Raw genomic sequence first — 23,259 nt, 5'->3', positions numbered from 1 at the left:
TCTTTCTATATCACAATGATTGTAGACCAAAATATAAGCTGCCATTGTGGCATGTGTCCGACATCTCGATTGCAAGGAAATATTGTAACCTTCAATACAGCTCAAGTGTCGAACAGGGAGTTTGGATAACTTGAACATTGTTAGTGCAATCAAATGTAGCCTAACTATTTTATATGTACAATTGTATAGCACAATCTACTAACAGAAAAGACTTCTAATAAAGCAGTTTCAAATTAAAATAGGTGTTTTCATCTCTCGCTTTAAACAAAGTCATTTTTATTCACAAATCACACTGGTCTGCTGGGAATGTTCTCATCTTTTAAATGCTATTGACTCCAAATCTACTGTGAAAAAGCAAGCACTGGAACAAAAACATTTAGAGCAAAAATTAAAAAGGCTTACTTCCAATACAAGTGTCTAGACCAGTGGTTTTCAACCTTTTTGGTGGAACGGAACCCAATGAAACATTCCAAAAGCTCGAGGAACCCCTGTTCAATAATTTTATTGCCTTATGTAAAAAAGATGGTTTGATTAATAAAATTAAATTAAAATACTCATGTCCAGATTTATTTATGTACAATAAAAATACAAACTGTAAAATATTACATTTATTCTCATAAAAAATTCAATGAGAAACTTGAGTATAGGGTTAGAGAAAAACACCATACAAGAAGGTTAGAGAAAACCACCACTAGAAAAACAACGCAAATTCAGGATCGCAGCGATCGTGTTAAAGTGTAGCAAATTTAATATTAGTGGCAAATCTAATCAATATTTGATTATATTTAAACAATATGTATATAATAATAAAATAGACTTTCGGATTTGAATGTAAACTTGCGGAACCCCTACACCAGTGCTTCTCAAACTTTTTTAGTTCATCGCCCCCTTTTCGTTACTGAAATAAAATTTCGCCCCCCTAATTCTGTCAAGTAAAATAAACATTGATAATAGAGTGATAGACAACTTTAGTTTTAGGAATTTAATCAACGAAATTGACAGTAACATGATAATGTTCAATGGGATGGATGAGCTTGGCGACTTTTACAAAGTTTTGAAATGTTTGGCGACATCTTCGTAAGATAGAGTCGAAGATCATCCCGTTTATGAACTAGCAAGCGATTTCTTTGCTTAGAAAGCATCTATGTCACAGCCGAAAACCCCTTTTCAACCATATATGAAGTAAGAAACGACAAAATCCACATTCTAGCTTCTTTCCAGAGAAGCTCATATATTTACCAGCAACCTGGCACCAAAACAAATCGTATCGATCATTTCTGAATTTCATTCTTCATCGTTTGTTTGCATATCAATGAACTGCTCTTGAAGTTCCACTTCTATGTCTGTGGGTTCGGTAGAAAATAGTTGTACCACCCAGTTTGGAACATGGAGGTCCACGAGATCTGCAAAGCGAAGTTTCATGTCTTTATGAAGCATGTCTAAATGTGAGCAGTATTTTTGCCGTTGTTCTTCTATTATAACATTTTTGCGCAAATTGGGAAACTGAGATAAGACATTTTGACCTGTGCTTTTATCTTGTTGACGCATTTTATCACAATATTCAGTGATTCATGCAGTTCAGGACTGAGATTACGGGCAACCAAATGCTAACGGTGAATTACACAATGTATTGCAATAAGTCCAGCAATTGCTCTTTTCATCAGTGCAATGAACCCTCGATGCTTTCCAACCATTGCCGAAGCACCATCAGTTGCGCATTGTAGAATATTCTTCAGTGGAATCCCCTTCTCTTCGTAGAAGTTTTTCACTGCATTAAAGATGCTTGATGCCCGAATATCTGGAGGAAGGCTGAGCGCAAAAATCATTTCTTCTTGTTCTCATATTATAACAAAACGCACATATCCAAGCAGCAGCAGCGATACATTGTCGGTCAAGTTGGATTCATCTATTTGCAGTAAATGGTTTGCGCGTTGGACTGTTATTGGTGGTTTGATAAATTCGCCCCTTTCGAGTGTTTTCGCCCCCCGATTGCCCCTTTTGATTTTTTCGCCCCCTTGGCGCTTTGAGAAACGCTGCCCTAGACTTACTGGCGGAACCTTAGGGTTCCGCAAAACCCTGGTTGAAAACCACTGGTCTAGACTCTATAGCAGTGATTCCCAGACTTTTTCTATTCGAGTACCATTTAACATTTTCTTACAGTGTTCGCGTAGCACCATCACCATAAAATATCCAGAAAATCTCAAAAGTATACAATAAAAAGCAAAAAAGTTTAACAAATATGAGCACAGGACTCAAAGACAAAAAAGTTGTTAGATTGTTAATATTAGACTAAATATAATTTAGCTGTTTAGTTGTCGCATAAGCAAAACACCAATAAATAGGCTGCACTACTATACTGCTACCATCCGTAGCAACATTGAAAACTGAAAAGTTTTGGCGTTTCTGGTGAACAACCAAGGTCGGAGGTTCTCAAACTGTGCGTCGTGACGCACTGCTGGTACGTCGTTTCAACTTTTCAAGGGCGTCGTGCAATGATTCCTTTCATATCTAAAATTAATCGCGCAATAAAACGCATACAGATATTATTCCTTATGTGCATTAAAACTCATCAATACGAAACTGTCTGTAGCAATTGATTATGGTTTAACAATCACATAGCGTAATTCTAATTCACTTCGCCGCGAGTGAAATGAAGGCTGGAGATACAAACAAATAAATAGAAATGACTGAAATTCCTATCGCTTGGTGCGTTGCATGTCCAACAAACTTTTCAAAAAGCGTCGCAAGAAAAAATAGAGAATCACTGACCTGGGTGTTGAGTCATGAACACTTGAATCCTCTCAGAATAAAATTAAGTACGACACAATAATGGACATTGTGTAACCTGAAAGTTAGCGCAAATTCTACTGTATTAATTATATTTTAACTATAATAGTTAAAATATAAAGTGAATGTCTTCTGAGACACCGAGACCTAACCCTGGCACGCCGTCAGCAAGAAGCGGTTGACTTGATCACATCGAAAATTTTGTTTGAGAATTATTAAAATAAAGTTCAACCAGCCTCATGTTTAAAAAGAATATATATTTCGCTACATAATGAGCATCTTCAGTTCTGCAAACAAACAAACAAATTACTGCAATGACTGCTGCATAAAGGGAAAACTATGCTGTAAGCCTCTATAATCAAAATTAAAATGATGAGCAAAATTTCTTCAATATTTACACATTAAGAAAATTGTTTACGTCATGGGATATAAAAACCAATGTTTAAAGTGAAGAATAAAAACCAAGAATGGATTTGGCAAATCTTCTCTCGTCGGTAAATGGCAGTTCACTCTAAGAGCTATCAATAGGTAAAGTAAAGTGGTATCAAGAAATGCAAATCATTCAAAAACGGCAGTTCAGTTTGTAAAATGAAAAATCAATTGAAATTGTTGATGTGGTTGCCAAGGAACAAATTTGTTTGCGAAAATAGTCTACGAGCAGTAATAATGAAACATATTTATGCAAATTATAAAGGTCATACATTATAAAGGCGAAGTGAACATTTGGGAGGGGTTCGGTTCATTCAAAACAAGCGTGAATTACAAGAAATAGTAGTAACAGTGGATAAATTAAAACCGTAGAAAACAGTAACACTTGAAATTACAGTGAAGCCTATTATCATTTCTAAAAACATTCTATCTGATTTTGGGTAAGAACATTTTTTTAATGTTAATGTTTGCATTTAAAATATGAAACCAAAAGTTTTCTCGGCTATCAAGAATGGAAGGTTTAGGTTCTTCAACGAAAATAACTTCGAAACAATCTGGAAGGGTGGGTTTATTCTTGATAATATGGGGGTGAAATCGGTGAAAATGTTTTAGTAAGGCTGCTTTATCTGAATTGTCCTTGCAATCAAAGCTGTTCCAGTTGTGTCGGTGACCTGTCCATCTTACGGAAAAGGGGTTTTTAGTTTGGCCAACGTACTGATTTTTGCAGATCCTGCAAGTTGCGACGTAAATTCCAAAATTTTTGCAGGTTAAGTTTTGTTTCAGGTTAATTTTTTTTCCAGAGCATGCAGTTAGAAATGTGGTAGAAGGCACCATACTCGTTTGATGATTTTTTCTGTTCCCGCAAAGTGCACATTGTCCACAAGGTTGCGATGTCCCTGTTTCAGGTTTAAGATTTGTGCTTAGGGAAATAGATTTATAGTTCGTTAAGTGGTTTGCAAGTGTTGCTGGGCGTTTAAAAACGACTGCTGCATTGGGTTTTAGTTTTGCTTCCTTGGTGGTAACTTTCAAAAGGTGTGGAAAAGAAGTGGCCCAAATAATTTTTTTAAAGTTTTGATTTCGTTTAGTAATGCTAGGTCCAAGACGCGATTTCCATGTTTTTGCCAAGGTGATCATTTCTTTCGTGATAGTTTTGTTGAAACCCGAGTCTATGCATTTTTTATAGAGTTTTTCCAAACTGGCCAGGTAATAATCTTCACGTTCATTAAGTCGGCGCATGCGAATTGCCTCTCCATAGATGATTGACTTGAAAACATGTGTGGGATGATGAGAACTTCCGTGTAAAAATTTTGAGTTAATTGCAGTAGGTTTCACAAAATTGGTTGTAAAGAATTTTGCTGGGGCTTTCTGGTCAATAATATGATGAACATCTAAAAATTCTACTCCTGTGCCATCTTTTTCTGTTGAGACCACCCTGAACTGTAGCTTTAAATCCCAATTTTCAAAGACTTGCCTTAATTTTTCTTGAATGTCGTTTGTCAAATCTGCACCGAATGATATAAACATTATGTCGTCTATAAATCTCTTGAAAATTTCTGCCCGGTTGATAGTGGTAGCGACTGATCTAATAATGTAATGCATACAGATGTTTGCAATTGATACCGAATTGTTGTCACCAGTCACTATTCCTTCTTCTTGTTTGTAAAATTTGTTTTTGAATCGAATGATGACGTTTTCCAAACACAACATGATTAACTGAACGAACGTTTCTTGACTTTTAGATTTCCATGTTGTGTGTTTTTGCAAAGCGTAACTGGTTGCCGTTTGGATGAGATTCCGGCTCACACTGGGATAAAGAGAAACAACATCAGCTGCTACCAAGAACAGATTGTTATTTTTGAATTGATTTTGAAAGTCTTTGTTTTGTTGACATTCAATTAATTTAGAAATATAATATTTGCTGTCTCTACAATATTCGTCTACTTCTGACTGACAAAAATTTATGCTGATTGGCTGTAGGAGTGACTCAAGGAACGCTGTTATTCTTGAGGTAGTAATGTTACCCGCGGATTGGAGCAGTCTAGTAGGTATTTTAAAAACATCAATCTTTTTTAATTCTATTGGATTAATTTTGTGCGTTTTAAACAGGGGATATGCATAACCAACTGTATTATCACAAAAATACTTAGAGCTGGAACCGGTTTTCTTGTGGTAGGCTGTCGGTGTAATATAATATAATAATATATCTATGGAGAGGCAATTCGCATGCGCCGACTTAATGAACGTGAAGATTATTACCTGGCCAGTTTGGAAAAACTCTATAAAAAATGCATAGACTCGGGTTTCAACAAAACTATCACGAAAGAAATGATCACCTTGGCAAAAACATGGAAATCGCGTCTTGGACCTAGCATTACTAAACGAAATCAAAACTTTAAAAAAATTATTTGGGCCACTTCTTTTCCACACCTTTTGAAAGTTACCACCAAGGAAGCAAAACTAAAACCCAATGCAGCAGTCGTTTTTAAACGCCCAGCAACACTTGCAAACCACTTAACGAACTATAAATCTATTTCCCTAAGCACAAATCTTAAACCTGAAACAGGGACATCGCAACCTTGTGGACAATGTGCACTTTGCGGGAACAGAAAAAATCATCAAACGAGTATGGTGCCTTCTACCACATTTCTAACTGCATGCTCTGGAAAAAAAATTAACCTGAAACAAAACTTAACCTGCAAAAATTTTGGAATTTACGTCGCAACTTGCAGGATCTGCAAAAATCAGTACGTTGGCCAAACTAAAAACCCCTTTTCCGTAAGATGGACAGGTCACCGACACAACTGGAACAGCTTTGATTGCAAGGACAATTCAGATAAAGCAGCCTTACTAAAACATTTTCACCGATTTCACCCCCATATTATCAAGAATAAACCCACCCTTCCAGATTGTTTCGAAGTTATTTTCGTTGAAGAACCTAAACCTTCCATTCTTGATAGCCGAGAAAACTTTTGGTTTCATATTTTAAATGCAAACATTAACATTAAAAAAATGTTCTTACCCAAAATCAGATAGAATGTTTTTAGAAATGATAATAGGCTTCACTGTAATTTCAAGTGTTACTGTTTTCTACGGTTTTAATTTATCCACTGTTACTACTATTTCTTGTAATTCACGCTTGTTTTGAATGAACCGAACCCCTCCCAAATGTTCACTTCGCCTTTATAATGTATGACCTTTATAATTTGCATAAATCATCATCATCATTAAGTTCCTTCCTCTCGTCGAGGGTTGGAGGCAATGAGACGCCAAGTTTCTCTGTTTTGAGCTTTTTCTTTTGTAGTTTTGTAGTTAAGTCCTGACCAGTCTTCAATATCATTAGTCCAAATTCTTGGTGGTCTGCCCCTATTTCGTTTGCCGTTCATTTTTCCTTCTAGTAGTTGTGTTTGAATAGAATTATTGCGAATCATGTGGCCAAAATATTTCAATTTTCTTGATTTAATTGTTTGTAGAACTTCCATGTTGGTTTGTATTCTGGATAGTACATCTTTGTTTGTGATTTTATCCTTCCATGAAATTTTAAGCATTCTTCTATAAATCCACATTTCAAATGCCTCAAGTCGTTTAACCATTTGTGATGACAGTGTCCATGTTTCTGCATTGTAGAGTAGTGTAGTCCATATATAGCATTTCGCAATTCGTTTTCGAGTGTTGATGTTAATTTTGCGTGTTGTTAATGTCTTTTTCATTTTCACGAAGTTGTTTCTTGCTATTTCTATTCGTCTCAATATTTCTGTATCGCATCTGCCATTTTCAGTTATTGTGTGTCCCAGATAGGTGAAGCTTTTGACTTGTTCGACCAGCATTCCGCCAATGGTAATATTTAAACTTGGTACATTTTCTTTTCTTGTAATAATCATAGTTTTCGTCTTGTTTATGTTGATTTTCATGTTATATTCCTTTCCAATATTGTTCACTTTTTCTATTATTGTTTGGAGAGCTTCTGTTGATTCCGCCAATAAAACAGTATCGTCTGCATACCTTAGGTTGGATATGTTCATACCTCCTATGCTGATACCCTCCATTCCATCAATCTGTCTGAAAATCATTTCAGTATACAAGTTGAATAGACATGGAGATAGTATACATCCCTGGCGAACTCCACGTTTTATGTCCATTGCACCAGATAGACCATCTTCCATCTGAATAAACGCCTTTTGCGTCCAATATAGATTTGCTATTAGTCGCAGATCTTTTCCATTTAAACCTATATCAGCCAAACATTGCATCAATTTTTCGTGTTTAACTCGGTCAAAGGCCTTTTCATAGTCTATAAAGCAAGTATAAACATCTTTATTGATTTGGTTGTAACGTTCACATATAGTTCTCATATTGAAAATTCCTTCCCGTGTTCCCTTTCCAGGCATAAAACCACTTTGAGTTTCATTAATTTCATTTTCGATAATTTTTCTATTTCTTCTAAGTACAACTCTCAGCAAAATTTTTAGTATATGACTCATGAGACTAAGGGTTCTAAATTCAGTACATTGTGTGGCTTTTGGCTTCTTCGGCAGTTTGACAAGAATGGATTCATTCATTTAAAATTTGCATAAATATGTTTCATTATTACTGCTCGTAGACTATTTTCGCAAACAAATTTGTTCCTTGGCAACCACATCAACAATTTCAATTGATTTTTCATTTTACAAACTGAACTGCCGTTTTTGAATGATTTGCATTTCTTGATACCACTTTACTTTACCTATTGATAGCTCTTAGAGTGAACTGCCATTTACCGACGAGAGAAGATTTGCCAAATCCATTCTTGGTTTTTATTCTTCACTTTAAACATTGGTTTTTATATCCCATGACGTAAACAATTTTCTTAATGTGTAAATATTGAAGAAATTTTGCTCATCATTTTAATTTTGATTATAGAGGCTTACAGCATAGTTTTCCCTTTATGCAGCAGTCATTGCAGTAATTTGTTTGTTTGTTTGCAGAACTGAAGATGCTCATTATGTAGCGAAATATATATTCTTTTTAAACATGAGGCTGGTTGAACTTTATTTTAATAATTCTCAAACAAAGTTAAAATATAATTAATACATTTTTAATACGCGAGAAGCTCACTTAAGTTGACAATAATTGTCAACTTGAGTGAGCTTCTCGCGTATCCTTGGAAGACTCCCGCTTACCACTAGTGGTACGCGCACTACAATTTGGAAACCACCCAGATAGCACATCAGTCGTTTTTTCCATTGCTTCAATGTCTGCAGACGTTCAATCAATGTAAAATACAACTGATTTGCTGTTTGGACACTGCTCTATAGTCTATACCTGCATTGGTGTGTCTAGACGCCAAGGGGAGAACATTTCCCCCCCTGGGGGCAGTATCAGGAGGTGCTAAAATGATTTTAAAATTTAAAATTGCCTGTGAAAAGTCATGCATCGTGACTCACCCTTCTCACCAAGAAACGTAAAAGTATGTCCCTTGGCAAAATCCCAGCTACGTCTCTGACAACATCAGGATCGTATCTTGTTGGCAAACCCAGTGTAATAACTGCTGTGCAACCATTTGTTTTTATTTCGTGTCAAAAATATGGCATTCGCATGAAAACGTTATGCCAGGCACAGCCTATATTGTGCGCACTGCGCAATAGCAAGCTACTTTAGTAATTTTCGTTGTAGCTGAAAAGTGATCGAAATTGACTGAATATGTCGCCTACTCAATAACATTTCTTCAATTTTTTTATTCAATTGTTTTCTCATTTGTGCTTCTTGCAATGTCGCTTATTTTTGGGCTACGTTCAGGAAAAAACATGATAGGGTGACTGAGTACACTCTGTCTGAAGTCTTTTTGGGGTGTTTTTAGTTAAATAACTGTGATTATTACTGATCATCTCAAATTTTTCAACAAACGTGCGATTGTCCACTGTTAGGCTAATAACACAGCAAAACTGATTTGTATACCGTATATTATTGCACTGACGTGAGAGGTTAGGTTATTTAAAGCAAACATTTAACTTTTAAGCCAAATTAATATAAATGTTAAGTTTTCTTTGACTTTGCTTATCGACAGTAAGTATATTAATACGTAAGCATGATTACGTTTATCATTACGAAAAATTATTACAAGACGTGATCATAACATAAAAACGGAAAAGATTTTTAAGAAGTCTTCTTTCATCCAAATTATAGGCTCTTTCTAATAAATAAAAAGATACTCAAAATGTTGTAAAAAATTAATTGTTGAAATCATTCCGTCGTTATCAAAAATAGTTTATATTTAACTTCAAATTTAAACCAAAACTTTTAAGTTTATTTTGTACAGAAATGGAACTCTGAAACGGTGATTTATCATGTGTCTTAAAGAAAAGTGGTTGGCCAAACAGCGGCAACAACAAAATAAAACTTGTCTACAACTTCTGCGAACATGTCGCTCAAACCCCTGCAAGTGTATTTGCTTTTTTGGAGCTTAACATTTTTATTGTTCATTCAACCTTAGATTTATGTTTCGTCGGAATCATGGTGTCCCCTATGTAGGTCTGTGTTAAACTGCTGATATGTTGGCTATCATAGACTATCATATATCATTTAGGCTACGGAAAATTCTTAAGAATTTACAAAAACTTTTCAAACCGCCTCCAAAGCAAACAAAATGTAGTAACTGGTCATTTTGTTAATTCTTTGGTAATAACAAACAATTTGCATCGAGGTTGTGAGTGTGAGCCTATTTCAAGAATCTTTATCAACTTGGAACAAATGTATATAGGTAGACCTACCCTGCGCAACTGGTGACAACTATCCAAATATATTAAGCAAGCTTTATATTTTGATACTTCCCAACAAAGTATGAAAAGACGTAGGATACCACACATTATTTCGAAGTCATGACCCTCGCTAGTTTGTTACGTAATTTGTAATTGACTAATTGTGGTTCAGCGTCGAATTGACAACAATTAAGACCTATTTCTGGTGTGGAAGCCACAGATCTCTCATTTCTCATAATATAATGTCATTATTTTTAGTCCAAAGTTTGTATCCAAATTTTTCTACGTTTCTTGTTAGCCTACAAAGGAGGACGATAAAATATTAGGTCTAAAAAAAGGTGTATACTTCAAAAGCAGATAGCCTACCCGACAAACTGTCTAATAGCCCAAGCTACTGAAAGCAGTATGCTACAAAAGTTTTACAGATTTCCTACCTTTAAACGGACGAGGGTTTTCATTGTCGCATTGACCGTGAGCATCATCAGCAATGAGTATGATCACCACGCTCAAGTAAAATATCTTCATTTCACTTTTAAGTATGAGCAATATGCTTTGATATATTACAAAAGGCTACCGGTACATTCTTTGGAACTACAGTGGAAAAATAAACAATTTTAGATCAAACGTCGAAAGCTGAAGACCCGTTCACCACAATGAGTTTCACTTCCGCAAAAACGCTCTTTATTCAACTCCAATGACACATGCACCAAAGTGAACAGGAACCCAACCGTGACCACTGTGAAAAGCTGAGTTGGTTTAGACTAGAGTCATTCTTTGTGAAATCACCCAGAAGTTTTGGATTTTGTTATAGATTCAATAATCATAGATTTTCATGTAATTTTACACAGTTGTACAGCTTAGTTTTCTAAGCAAAACAATGCTAGTTTGAGAAAAATTGGGTAAGTACTCTTCAAGTTGTGACACTTTGGAAATGGTCAACTTTTGAGATGACTCCAACATAAAATTTTTAAAAAATTCAAAGAAATTTTAAAATTGTTACCACACATGAAGTTTTCATTTTATAAATATGTAGTTTGATCAACTTGTTGCTAGCGCATCGTAATTATTATAATAAGCAAATTCCAAGCCACTTTTGTCACGGTTGAGTGTTTTACTACACACCACTCATCTGTGACGCAGATTTGACCGATTATAACAAAAAATTCATTCGTTTTCAATGTGGCTATCAGATTATAAAGGCTCGTTTACTTTAAGTGCAATGTCAAAGCCGCTTGTTGGCTCTTGGTATAGCCCAATTGATTGTGCTCACGCCTTGCATAATCATTCGTTAGCCAGTGGCGCCGCCAGACCTTCAACAATGGGGGGGGGCAAAATATTGACAGTGCCAGACAGTTGTTACTGCCAATTTTCTTAAGTTAAGCCCTCTGCGTTCATTTGTGACTCGTTTGTTAATATTTGGATTTTTTCTCTTTTGCCGACCACTGTACTAAAAAAGCCACCTGTTTTTGTTTCTCTTTTATATTGTTTGGCCTCTTTCGCATATGCGTTTGGCACCTGTGGTCTGTTTTCGTTAAATCAGTAACTTATTAGTCGACGATACAACGTCAGTTTTCATTGAATTATACAACCATTATGACCTATTCGTTTTTCAATAATTGTCAATCCTTGAGAAAGGGAATTCGTAAATTGTACTGTAAATCGATTTGTTTCATTCTACAAAATTGCTTTTCTCTGGACGGTCGCAAATTAAGAAATCTCAAAGTTACCTGTGTTTAAAAGATTGTCTAAAAACGCACATTAAAAGAACACGTGAAAACCAATTCAAATTCATGTGTCGTGTTGTTGGAAGCAATCTAGACAGAAGAAACTGACCAGGCAGTTCAATAGAGCAAAGGTCAACGACAAACAAAATACGTCACTGTAACGTAGCAATCAAATAGACAAAGCGGACGTTACATTTCAGTTTTTAGACATTTCAATCAAGAAAGTCGTCGTTGTTGACAGTGAGCGAAGTTGAATGTCAAGAAAATGGCAACAAATTCTGTAAAGGAGACAGACGTGGCAGATAAATCAAATGCCGAAGAATCAACAAATCCAGAACCCCAAACATCAAAGGTGACAACAAGATCACAATCAAAAATGCTCTACCAAGCAGAAAATGGCAGTCTGCACCCAAGCGACAGCACCAGCAAAGTTTCCAGCAAAAGCCGCTCCTCTACAATGAGCGCTAAAATTAAGAAGGCGGTAATATTAGCTCGATTGGAATCACAAAAAAGGATCTGCGAGTTGGAACAAGAGCAAGCGAAAGCAAGGGCAGAATTTGAAACAATGGTCCTAAAACAAAGTCAGCTACGTGAAGAACAAGAAAGAAAATTCCTGCAACAAGTCCAGGAAGCTAAACTAAAGGCAGAGCTCCAAGAGACAATTGCCCAACTTTCGGAAGAATCGGAAGAAGATGCTGGTGAGCGCTATAAAATGTCTAAAGACAATGTTGATATAAACGGACAATTTCAATCGAATTTAGCAACTAATGTAAACAATAATTCTGTGTATCCTATGTTATCCCAATTAACGTTGAGTGGCGTAGAAGCCAGGTCTAACATTCACGAATCTATTGTCGTTTCAAACAAAATTAATCCTTCACAAACAGTAACAAATAAATCGTTTGTGAGACATGAGCCGAGTACGTCGTATGCCCAGACCCCTGTACTAAATCAAATAAACAATAATCAATCAGTAAACTCGAAACAAATTCCAAATATTACTATCAACCCGTCCCCACTGTTGTCTGTAGAACCCCCAATCTTTGATGGAAATTCTGCTGAATACTGTGGTTTTATAGACGCATTTGATACGTTAATTGATTGTAATTTCACAGAGCCTAAACGTAAACTTTTTTATCTGTTGCAATACACCAAAGGCTCTGCGCACACTTTGGTAAAAGGGTGTCAATACATGCTTCCCCACGAAGGTTACACAAAAGCAAGAGCTTTGCTACAACAAACCTTCGGTCAAAAATTTCAAATAGCTCGCGCATGTGTTGATTCCGTCATAAACGGCCCATCTCTTCAAAATTCTAACAAGGATTCTCTAATCAAGTTCTCTTCGGAACTAACTTCCTGCATATGTACTTTGTCTGGCATGAATTACTTACAGAAAATGGACAACATGGATACCATAACAAAAATAATAAGACGCTTGCCAAGTGGCTGGTATTCTAGCTGGTTACGCGAAGTTGACGTAATTTTGCATGAAAGAAATCAAGAAATAAGCCTTTCAGATCTCTCACGGTACGTCTCGCGCAAAACGAGAGAAACGACCAATTTGGCATGCGATATTCTAAAATCTACTAAAAAACAATTCGATGATTCCAACTCCAAACGTAGGAGCAGCGTAACCTTTGCAACGCAAATAAAATCGTCGAACCATGAAAGGACATGCCATCTGTGCAGAGATAAACATTTTCTCAATCAATGCAAACAATTTCGAATGATGAATATTGACCAAAGGCTTAAATTTGTAATCGACAACAAACTCTGCAAGTGCTGTTTAAATGCTGGTCACTGGGCATATCAATGTAAAAGGAAGGACCCTTGCATAAAACTAGGATGCACTGAACGCCACACTACTCTCTTGCATCCCCCAGATGCAACACAAATCACCACAAATATCACACCTAAAGACACAACTCAAAAAATTAATATCAATCAACCTACACAAGCAATACGCAATGGGTTTGTCAACACACGAACAAATTCTCGCAGTCTGCTTCCCATAATCCCAGTAAAGGTTCGCCTGCAAGGAAGTAATCAAACTATCACTACACAAGCGTTTTTGGACAGTGGAAGTACAACATCTTTCATAACAAATGATTTGATAGAAAAGTTGCAAATTGCCGACTGTCAAGAAACTAATATTTGTACCATCACGCTAAACAACACTGGCAAACGTAACAAGGTAAAGGTGGTCACAAATGTCGAAATGTCAGATTTTGACGAAAACAAATACATTTCTCTAAGCTCTCTTTACTCCACTTTTCAAATTCCTGTTTCAAATACAGATATTCCTACCCTAGAAGACACTAAACACTTTCCAGAATTTGCAAACATCTCGATTCCCGATGTTGACGCAGAGGTAGGACTCCTTATCGGCAATGACAATCCGTACGTTCTCCAACCACAAGAAGTAATACAAGCAAAAGGTGGCTATTATGCCATCAAAACGGCCGTTGGTTGGCTAGTGAATTGTCCTAACAGCAAACAGGATCAAAGTAGAACTAAAAATTTCTTTACCAAAACTTCTACCCATCCAATGTGCGACATGTGCTTTGACGCTGTTGACTCAATTGTTAACTGTAAACCCGAATTATCTGTTCAACAAGCTCAATTCATGAAATCTGTTAACTCTAGTATCAAACTTTTGGAAGACTCGCACTACCAAATCGACTTGCCCGTTCGAAATCCGGACCTAAAATTACCCTTTAACAAATCTCAAGCTCTCCAAAGAATTAATTGCTTAAAACGAAAGTTTGAAAGGGACGCTAATTTCTACATGGACTATAAAAGGTCTGTTGATGACATGATCATGAATCAATACGCCGAAAACGTTACTGATGTCCCTGGAATACATGGAAAAACGTGGTATATTCCACATCATGGTGTATATCATCCAGAAAAACCTGAGAAACTCAGAGTAGTATTTGATTGCTCTGCCAAATACAAAGGTATCTGTCTCAATGATACTCAATTACAAGGCCCAGACATCACAAATAACCTGGTCGGCGTTCTTCTTCGTTTCCGCCGTGAAACAATTGCTATTCAAGGAGACATACAGTCTATGTTTCATCAAGTAAAGGTTCCTCAACAAGACCGTGATCAATTCCGATTCTTATGGTGGAAAGATGGGAATCTAGAAGCGCCTCTACAAGAATACCGAATGAACGTGTATATATTTGGCACTGTCTGCTCCCCAAGTTCTGCAAACTTTGCTTTAAAACGCATAGCTGAGGACAACTCATCTCTTTTTAGTGCAACTACTGTAGATACAGTAAAAGAGTCTTTCTACGTAGACGATTGCTTGGCTTCAACAGCAAATGTTTCAGAAGCAGCTAAATGTAATCATGCTTCAAGGGGTCTCTCAATTCCAAACTTTCTTCAATGCAATCAATGGAAAAACGGCCCTGAATTTCTATGGAAACCACAATCCTCAATGGCCTAAGCAACCAGAATTTCTCGAAGTCGTGGACAATGACCCAGAAATATAAACAACCAAAGCAAACGTGTTTTGCAATCCAAAGCGAATCCCACTTTCTGGAAGATCTTTTGGGTAAGTATTCTTCTTGGTACAAGCTGAAAAGAATCGTTGCTTGGCTTTTCCGTTGTAAGCATAAATTTCTGACTTTAAGACTCACTAACCTTGCAAATAAACAAAATGCCCCAGCACACAATCTTTGCTTGTCTCCAGATGAGCTCACAAAGGCACAAGACTTTATTTTTACCTTTGTTCAGTCAAAACACTTTGCCAACGAAATCAGCCAACTGAAAGCACAAAAGCCATTAAACAACTGCAGTAGCTTAATAAAATTCGACCCTTTCTTAGAAAACAATTTACTAAGAATTGGTGGCCGCATCAAAGCTGCACCTCTCAAACACGATGCAAAACATCAAATTATCCTTCCAAATCGCTCCCAAATAGTTCCTCTCATCATTCAAGAAACGCACGACACATTTGGTCACAGTGGCAGGGAACACGTCCTGTCTGCCCTGCGCGAAAATCTATGGATTATAAAAGCCAATTCAGCAGTCCGCAAGGTTTTATCCAAATGTGTTGATTGCCGCAAAAGAAGCGGAAAACTCAGCACACAAAAAATGGCTGATCTTCCTAAAAACAGATTGACACCAGACAAACCTCCATTCACCTATGTTGGTGTAGACTATTTTGGCCCATTTATTATTAAAAAGGGTAGAACAGAACATAAAAGATACGGTGTCATTTTTACTTGCCTTGTAATAAGAGCCGTACACATTGAAATCGCAAACTCTCTTGACACTTCATCTTTTATACTCGCTCTACGACGATTCATCGCAAGAAGAGGGCAAGTAGAAGAAATTAGATCTGACAATGGTTCAAACTTTGTTGGTGGTGAACGAGAAATGAGAGAAGCCATCAAATCATGGAACAACAGTCAAATCGAAGATGCTTTAACACAGAAAAGCATCAAGTGGATCTTTAACTCTCCAAGTGCATCCCATCATGGAGGTGTGTGGGAAAGACAAATCAGATCCATTAGGAAAATCTTATCAGCTATCTGTAAAGGCCAAACTTTAACAGATGAAACGCTGACTACCTTCATGTGTGAAGTAGAAAACATTATTAACAGTCGTCCACTTACAAAATCGTCAGACGATCCTAATGACATGGAGGCTCTCACACCGAACCATTTGCTTCTTCTAAAACAGCAAATAAACCTTCCTCCAGGCTCATTCACAAACAAAAAAGAGCTTTACTCTCGAAAACGCTGGAGACAAGTCCAATACATGGCCGACGTCTTTTGGACACGGTGGGTAAAAGAGTACTTACCTTTGCTCCAGCAAAAACAAAGGTGGACCAAAAAATCTCCTAATCTGACTGTGGGGGACATAGTTTTAATCGCAGATAACACACCCCGAAACAATTGGCTCATGGGTCGCGTAATTCAAACGTTTCCCGACAAAAATGGCATTGTCCGTAGCGTTAGCGTTCAAACTAAACAGTCCTTGATTGTCAGACCAATTCAAAAGTTATGCTTGATCGTTCCTGCAAAACCAATGTAAATTTGTGCTGATTTTGTTTTCTCATGTTGTTTATACCTGTGTATTTGAACAAATGTACGAGGCCTTAAAGGGGAGGGAATGTTACTGCCAATTTTCTTAAGTTAAGCCCTCTGCGTTCATTTGTGACTCGTTTGTTAATATTTGGATTTTTTCTCTTTTGCCGACCACTGTACTAAAAAAGCCACCTGTTTTTGTTTCTCTTTTATATTGTTTGGCCTCTTTCGCATATGCGTTTGGCACCTGTGGTCTGTTTTCGTTAAATCAGTAACTTATTAGTCGACGATACAACGTCAGTTTTCATTGAATTATACAACCATTATGACCTATTCGTTTTTCAATAATTGTCAATCCTTGAGAAAGGGAATTCGTAAATTGTACTGTAAATCGATTTGTTTCATTCTACAAAATTGCTTTTCTCTGGACGGTCGCAAATTAAGAAATCTCAAAGTTACCTGTGTTTAAAAGATTGTCTAAAAACGCACATTAAAAGAACACGTGAAAACCAATTCAAATTCATGTGTCGTGTTGTTGGAAGCAATCTAGACAGAAGAAACTGACCAGGCAGTTCAATAGAGCAAAGGTCAACGACAAACAAAATACGTCACTGTAACGTAGCAATCAAATAGACAAAGCGGACGTTACAACAGTAGCGTAGTCAAAAATTTTGAAAGGGGAGGTGTTGACAGCCGACGGGCGAAGCCCGAAGGCGACACTTAGCGGCGGGGGTCTGGGGGGCCTTCCCCAGAAAATTTTGAAAAATTACTTTCAGTTTGGTGCATTCTGAGAGCATTTTCAACAAAATTGTGGGTATGAATATTTCTGTAAAATGGTGCTGTCCGGTGGCATAGCAAAAGGATAAGATCATGTTTTCTTCGGCATTTTTCGGAAATAAAGCTAAGTCTCTATGTTTTTTTGTTGCTAATTCCTGACTGAAATGTTTGAATGTTTGGTATTGGCAAAACTCGCTCTTTTAATGCAGTTTCGTTTAAAATTAAGCAAACTTTTTTTTAGACACATAGATTGATTGCTTTTTTTTGCGGGATTATTACAGTTTTATTATTTATCAATTTTCTCCTTGGTTGATTCAAAAAGCGATCTTATTCCGGTATAAAGTCACTAACTTTTATGCTCTGAAGTCAACCCAAAGTTTAGAACATGTAACGTCATAGAGGTCATACATCTTGATGAGTGTCAAACAAAAAGCTTTGAGACAATGAAGTTACTTTAAGCTATTTCTGGTATATTCAAGTTTTGTATAACAAATAGCTGTTTAGATGTTAATCTAGAATCTAGATCGAACAAGCGATCTCAGCAGTTGCAGATGGCTTGCATCCTTGCACAGTTTAACGAGAAATTACATCATAGGCTAAAACTTTTCTTGTAAACAGTGTATTAACATCCGTAAATTCAATTTGAAAGGTTGAAACCCCCAAACCCCCCTACCTTGGCTACGCCACTGGTGCAAGACATGCAAGACAGTGGTATATAATTTAATTTCTCTTGTTTTCTACCAGGACTGGAAAATATGTTTAGCTTCCCGGGAACCTGTTTTTTAGAGAAAAAATTTCCCGCGGCTTACAATCACGAGAATGAGAACCTTATATTTTACTGATCTCCGGGGCTGACGTAAACCTTAAAAGTCATGTCGACATATTCTTGATGCCCCCTTTATCGAAAATTGTTCTTTGTAATACCGCTTTGAAGGAGGATTACGACTATGAACAAAAGAATAAATTTTAAACTTCGTTTTGAATTGAAAAGACATGACGTACGGTAATGTCTTCCAACCTTAGTTATATATTTTTCATTACGTAACGTCTTGTAGGAATAAATTGAAAATCAGTATGATCACTCAAAATGAAAGCAATGGGACTACGAATCCTCACTAAACCAATCAATCAATGGTCTTGTTGCACCGAACATAACAACCTTATATTTTACTGATCTCTGGAGCTGACGTAAACCTTAAGGCATAGATCTGTTGACTCAATGCAAACCCTTTGAAGGTTGGAGAGGGGGGCTGTCAATTCGACTTTTTTGTATCAACAGTTGTATCTCTAAAACCACTGAGGCTGCGACTACGAGATTTCTTGACTTTTCCTAACTTTTATTCACCTCTACTGAGCTGAAATTTTGAGCGAATAAAGGTTATAAATTGAAAGATATAAGGCATTTCTCAGCACATCCTCTGAAATATTTCATATTCTATTGTGAAACATTTTCCCACCAGCTGGATGAAAGTAATTAATTTGGTCCATGTCTCGTTAATCCTAACTGTTTCACAGCGTGAAGGGCATTGGCTGTATGTAAAATAATGTAAACAAAAATTAATCACAACATTACAATGCACGTTCTTCATTACTCTACCAAAAAATAATGTGTAAACTCACGCTACAAATTACACTCATAAGTGACCTCAACATTTCAACGTATATGAGCAGTTCTAAAATTCACATAGTTTTAATTTTCGGATATGCTCAGCGTGAATAATTTTACAAAGTGAATCCCAAATTTTGAAACCGTGCCAAAATAACAGAAATATCACTCCTAAAGCATAAGAAGAATCGACAGCCCCCCCCCCAAACTGAGCAAGACTCCAAGAGCCCAACCTTCTCAGGGTTAAAAGTCATGTCGACTTATTCTTGATGCCCCCCTTATCGAAAATTGTTCTTTGTAGTACCGCTTTGAAGGTGGATTACGACTATGAACAAAAGAATAAATTTTAAACTTCAATTTGTATTGAAAAAACATGATGTAATGTCTTCCAACCTTATCACATTTTTTTCATTACGTAATATTTACCACCACCAAACCACTTTTGACGATCGAATTTGTTAATTTATTATTCGGTAAAATGTTTAGATGATGTCACGTCATTACGCCGATTTGAGATATAATTTCATTCATGACGTCGTATGGATGAAAAACTTTTACAAGTTTTATACTCTGCTGAGATTAAAGAAGAAACATAAATGATAAATATTGGAGAAATTGAGTCTCCTTTACAACTTAAGAATCGAACAACTCAAAACTGCTGAAACAAAACGTTTTGTTTAAGTGAAAGAATCACTGCAAGCAACCAATGCCAAAATGCGCGCGGAAGAAGTCATGGGAGTGTGAGGTATCAAAAATTTAACAGTTTGTTATTTTTCTACATAAATGTGACGTTAGTTAAAACTTTAAAAAGTCTATATCTTTGCTTCTGTAGAAAATCTTTTTATCTAATGTACAATTTAGTCATCAAGGTTTTCCATACTTTTTTTTTAAAGAGAGAACTTTTACCCCCCCCCCCTTGCAACTTGAGTTGACTTACTTGAGGTTGGGATCCAAATATTTTAAAAAAAATATTAATATGTATTAATAAAAAAAAAAATTAAAAAGATGATGCCTAAAACATCGCTTGCCCCCCCCCCCTGCCGGCGCCACTGTCGTTAGCTTTGTTTCCCTGCGGGAATACCTTTCTCAAAGGAAAGGCAACACCTTGTTTTTGCTAATTCGGTTCAATGTGCGATGCCAGACGCCGTAATGTTGTGTTTGCTTATTTGATGTAAGAAAAGTTTATGTAAAACTCTATTTTAAATATCACTTCAGAAGACCTCGATATCAAAACAAAAGAAAGATGGTGATGGCAGTACATAAATCTGCCGGCATGGGGTAGGGAAACTCAGAAGACGAGCCCCATGGACGTAGGCTACAATTGTTCTTCGACAACAGCCGTGACAGACGCTCCACTCCCTCCAAAAAACAGTGATTTTGTGGAGTACCTTGAGTAACCAGCCAGTGATCTTTGAAATAAGACGATTCGACGAAATTGCAGAGCGCATTTATCAACCAATAGTTTGAAAACTTGTATTGATGAACGAAATTGTTTAAATCATTTAAGAAGTGCTACATGAAAACTTAACAGAATGTGTTCTACTTGGATAGTACTAGCTGTCACATGACGCGGTAAGTTACGTTGCCTGTCATACGGAAAACATCATTGTAAGCAACACGCTACTGATTTTATGGGAATAGGCCTATCATGCGTGACATATGACATTGGTTAAGATAGGTAGGACAATTTTCCGTATAAACTCAATTGATTACAGTCATTAAGATCCTTCTTGCACTCAGTTGAGTTACAGAAGATAAAAGAATAATGGCAGGGGATGGGAATTGAACCCAAACCATCGAAATGAGTATTGCAACTGATTAGCAAGTTGTTTATCATCTTTCTATGCCGTTCAAATGAGTCCCAGCAATAGTTTTGCCTGAATTCATGTTTCTTTAAATAATGGCATTTGTGATGGAAATAGACTGAAGTCAAGTTCGTTTTTTAATATGTAGCCTACGTTCTTGTCTGATGCAAATAAATAAGCTTAGTAAATAATAATAATGAACACTTGGACAGTACACCAAGCTTTTTTGCAAATAGGTATGCTACAACTTTTGTTCTGAGGATAAGTCTGGTAATAATCTGATGACATCCTAAATATGATAAGCTACCAAATAAAAATGTCGCTAAAAAACATTTGCAGTTGTAGAGCAGTAATAAATCAACCATAACATTATCATTGGGAGAAAGCGGGGCAAAAAACATTTTTTTTTTGAAAAAAAAAAGTAGAAAACTACCACTTTTTTTCTCTATCTTCCAAAACTAGCCTACAGCAGTAGCCTACTTGAATGAATATTCTACACAAAAAAAATGGAAACTTCTGTGCCACAATCAGCGACAAAGAGCTGATTGATTCGAAAAAGCTTTCTCACAGCCTAGCCTACTTTGTTATAAAAACTTGTCTATTTAAATGTGATGATAATTAATTTAGGTGGTTTTTGTAAACTTCTGCTTCTCTTTCAGTTTTGAACATTGGTGAAAAAGAAATCACGATCCTCCAAAAAACAAGCTTTCTGTATACGCCTATGTTGGTTTTATTTATAACTGTAAACTTTCTTAGGTAGCTTGTTTGAGAGAAAACGGATTATAGATGATTGGGAAGCAAAACGGACATAATGATATCACTTGCAACACAGCCTAAAAGGAACAAAAGTTTATTTTTGCAAAAAATGTTTTCAAACGGATAACTAGTTTGTTTTGAAGACCTGAAATAACAAAAATGTGTTTATCAAATATTGTTTAATTCTATTTGAATGAGCGGACAAAAATGCTGCCTTTATGGCGGCGCAGGTATGATTTAAAATAACTTTACGGGTTACTGAACTTGACTATTCTCTTAATGAATATTCATTCTAACAAGGATACAAAAAAATCGGTTGATCTAGACCAGGGCTACTCAACTAGCGGAACGCGGTCTGAATCCGGACCTTCTGGGTGTTGATAATGAACCTTGGGCTTCTCAAAGAATGACGTCATTGCCACGTTTCAGGGCTTCTTTAAACAGATTTCTATTTGGAGAAAGCAATTGTCTCTGTGATTATCTTTGGAGCTGGGCACTTCTCCTCCCAGACCCCAACACTTTGTCAAAAATCAAAGTCGAGTTACATTTTACCTAAAACAATGGTTCGCTGGTGGTACCGTAGCCTACTGATAGTTAAACTTTCGTGGTTGCGTGTGAAATAACGTATTTACCGGACCGCTAAAACAACTCTTCATCTTGTCAAACTGGATCTTCAACATTAGTTGAGTAACCCTGATCTAGACAACTAATTAACAAAATGAACTTCGATTCTTCGAAGCAAAGCGGTCATACAGTCTACTACGACCATTTTGTCCCACGCCCATTTTTTTAAACAACAAGAGAGAAATGCGTTGAGTTTCATACTCTGGCCAGTTATTGTCACGTGACAGGTTAATTCAAAAAAACTCAATAGGGCCTTGATATTTAGCCTACTGTTCAAAGAGCACTTTGAACTTGAAGTTAGCATGCCCGTTTTTCCTCGGCTTTTCCAATAGGCTACGCAAAGTTTCTCGGTCTAACTCTTTGTACCAGATCTGTGCTGCTGTAGTTTTTGTTGGCTTTAAGTTGGTCAATCTTAGTCTGCCTGGGGCACGTTTTCTTTTAATTTTTCCTGTGAAAGAGAGGTGTTCCAATCTTCCTTGTCCGAGAAATCAAAGTTGCTTTACATTAGGTTGCCTACTTTAAAGTTTAAGAAGTGTTAAGTGAAAAAGTCTTTAACTCCAAACCAGGGAAGGAACCTACTTAATATCCAGTGCTCAAACTAGGCACGCGCACAGTTTTTTTATTCAACTCGCCCAACATACAGTACGGTAGGCTACTACTTGAATGAAACGGTTGAAAACGATGATGTTAATGCGCGCAGACTGAGATTTCAACTCTTTCATCATAAAGGTCTAGAAGACTAAAACGACGCCACTCCTGGGGGAAAAAAGCGTAATAAAACTTCCCCTGTTGACGGTTCAAGCTGGAGTTAAGGTTTTTACGTTTCATTTGTGACAGCAACGATACCGGAGGTTGGTCTACTTAAGAAAAATGCAGCAATATCTTTCGGAAAGTAAAGTTTTTAATAACCAAGATAATTATTTTTAGCGAGTTGGAACACCCCGAGCACATAGGTTACACAATATTTTCCGTGTTAGC

At 36.7% G+C, this 23,259-nt stretch overlaps 3 protein-coding genes across 5 annotated transcripts in view; 2 read left to right on the top strand and 1 right to left on the bottom strand.

Annotated features, from left to right (window-relative positions):
- Window positions 1-10,528, bottom strand: part of LOC145771894 (laccase-like) — a 47,216-nt gene extending 36,688 nt beyond the window's left edge. Inside the window, exon 1 of one of the 3 annotated variants that reach the window (XM_082583668.1) lies at window positions 10,382-10,528. In XM_082583668.1, the coding sequence (XP_082439794.1) occupies window positions 10,382-10,472 (91 nt within the window). In that variant the 5' untranslated portion in view covers window positions 10,473-10,528. Of the gene's footprint in view, window positions 1-1,239; window positions 1,254-2,769; window positions 2,823-10,381 lie in introns of those variants that run through there. The other 2 variants (XM_082583676.1, XM_082583683.1) reach the window with 2 other exon arrangements.
- Window positions 10,529-11,936: 1,408 nt separating this feature from the next.
- Window positions 11,937-15,125, top strand: LOC145764301 (uncharacterized). Its single transcript, XM_082575922.1, has one exon. The coding sequence runs from the start codon at window positions 11,937-11,939 to the stop codon at window positions 15,123-15,125; it is 3,189 nt and encodes a 1,062-aa protein (XP_082432048.1).
- A 29-nt stretch (window positions 15,126-15,154) lies between these two features.
- On the top strand, window positions 15,155-16,720 carry LOC145764294 (uncharacterized). Its single transcript, XM_082575916.1, has one exon. It carries the CDS (start codon window positions 15,155-15,157, stop codon window positions 16,718-16,720), a length of 1,566 nt encoding a protein of 521 aa, XP_082432042.1.
- Window positions 16,721-23,259: the final 6,539 nt, after the last annotated feature.

Source organism: Aplidium turbinatum, chromosome 1, assembly GCF_918807975.1.
Source record: "Aplidium turbinatum chromosome 1, kaAplTurb1.1, whole genome shotgun sequence".
Lineage (NCBI taxonomy): Eukaryota > Metazoa > Chordata > Ascidiacea > Aplousobranchia > Polyclinidae > Aplidium > Aplidium turbinatum.
The sequence above is the reverse complement of the archived record's forward strand: the minus strand, read 5'-3'. Positions and strand labels throughout refer to the sequence as shown.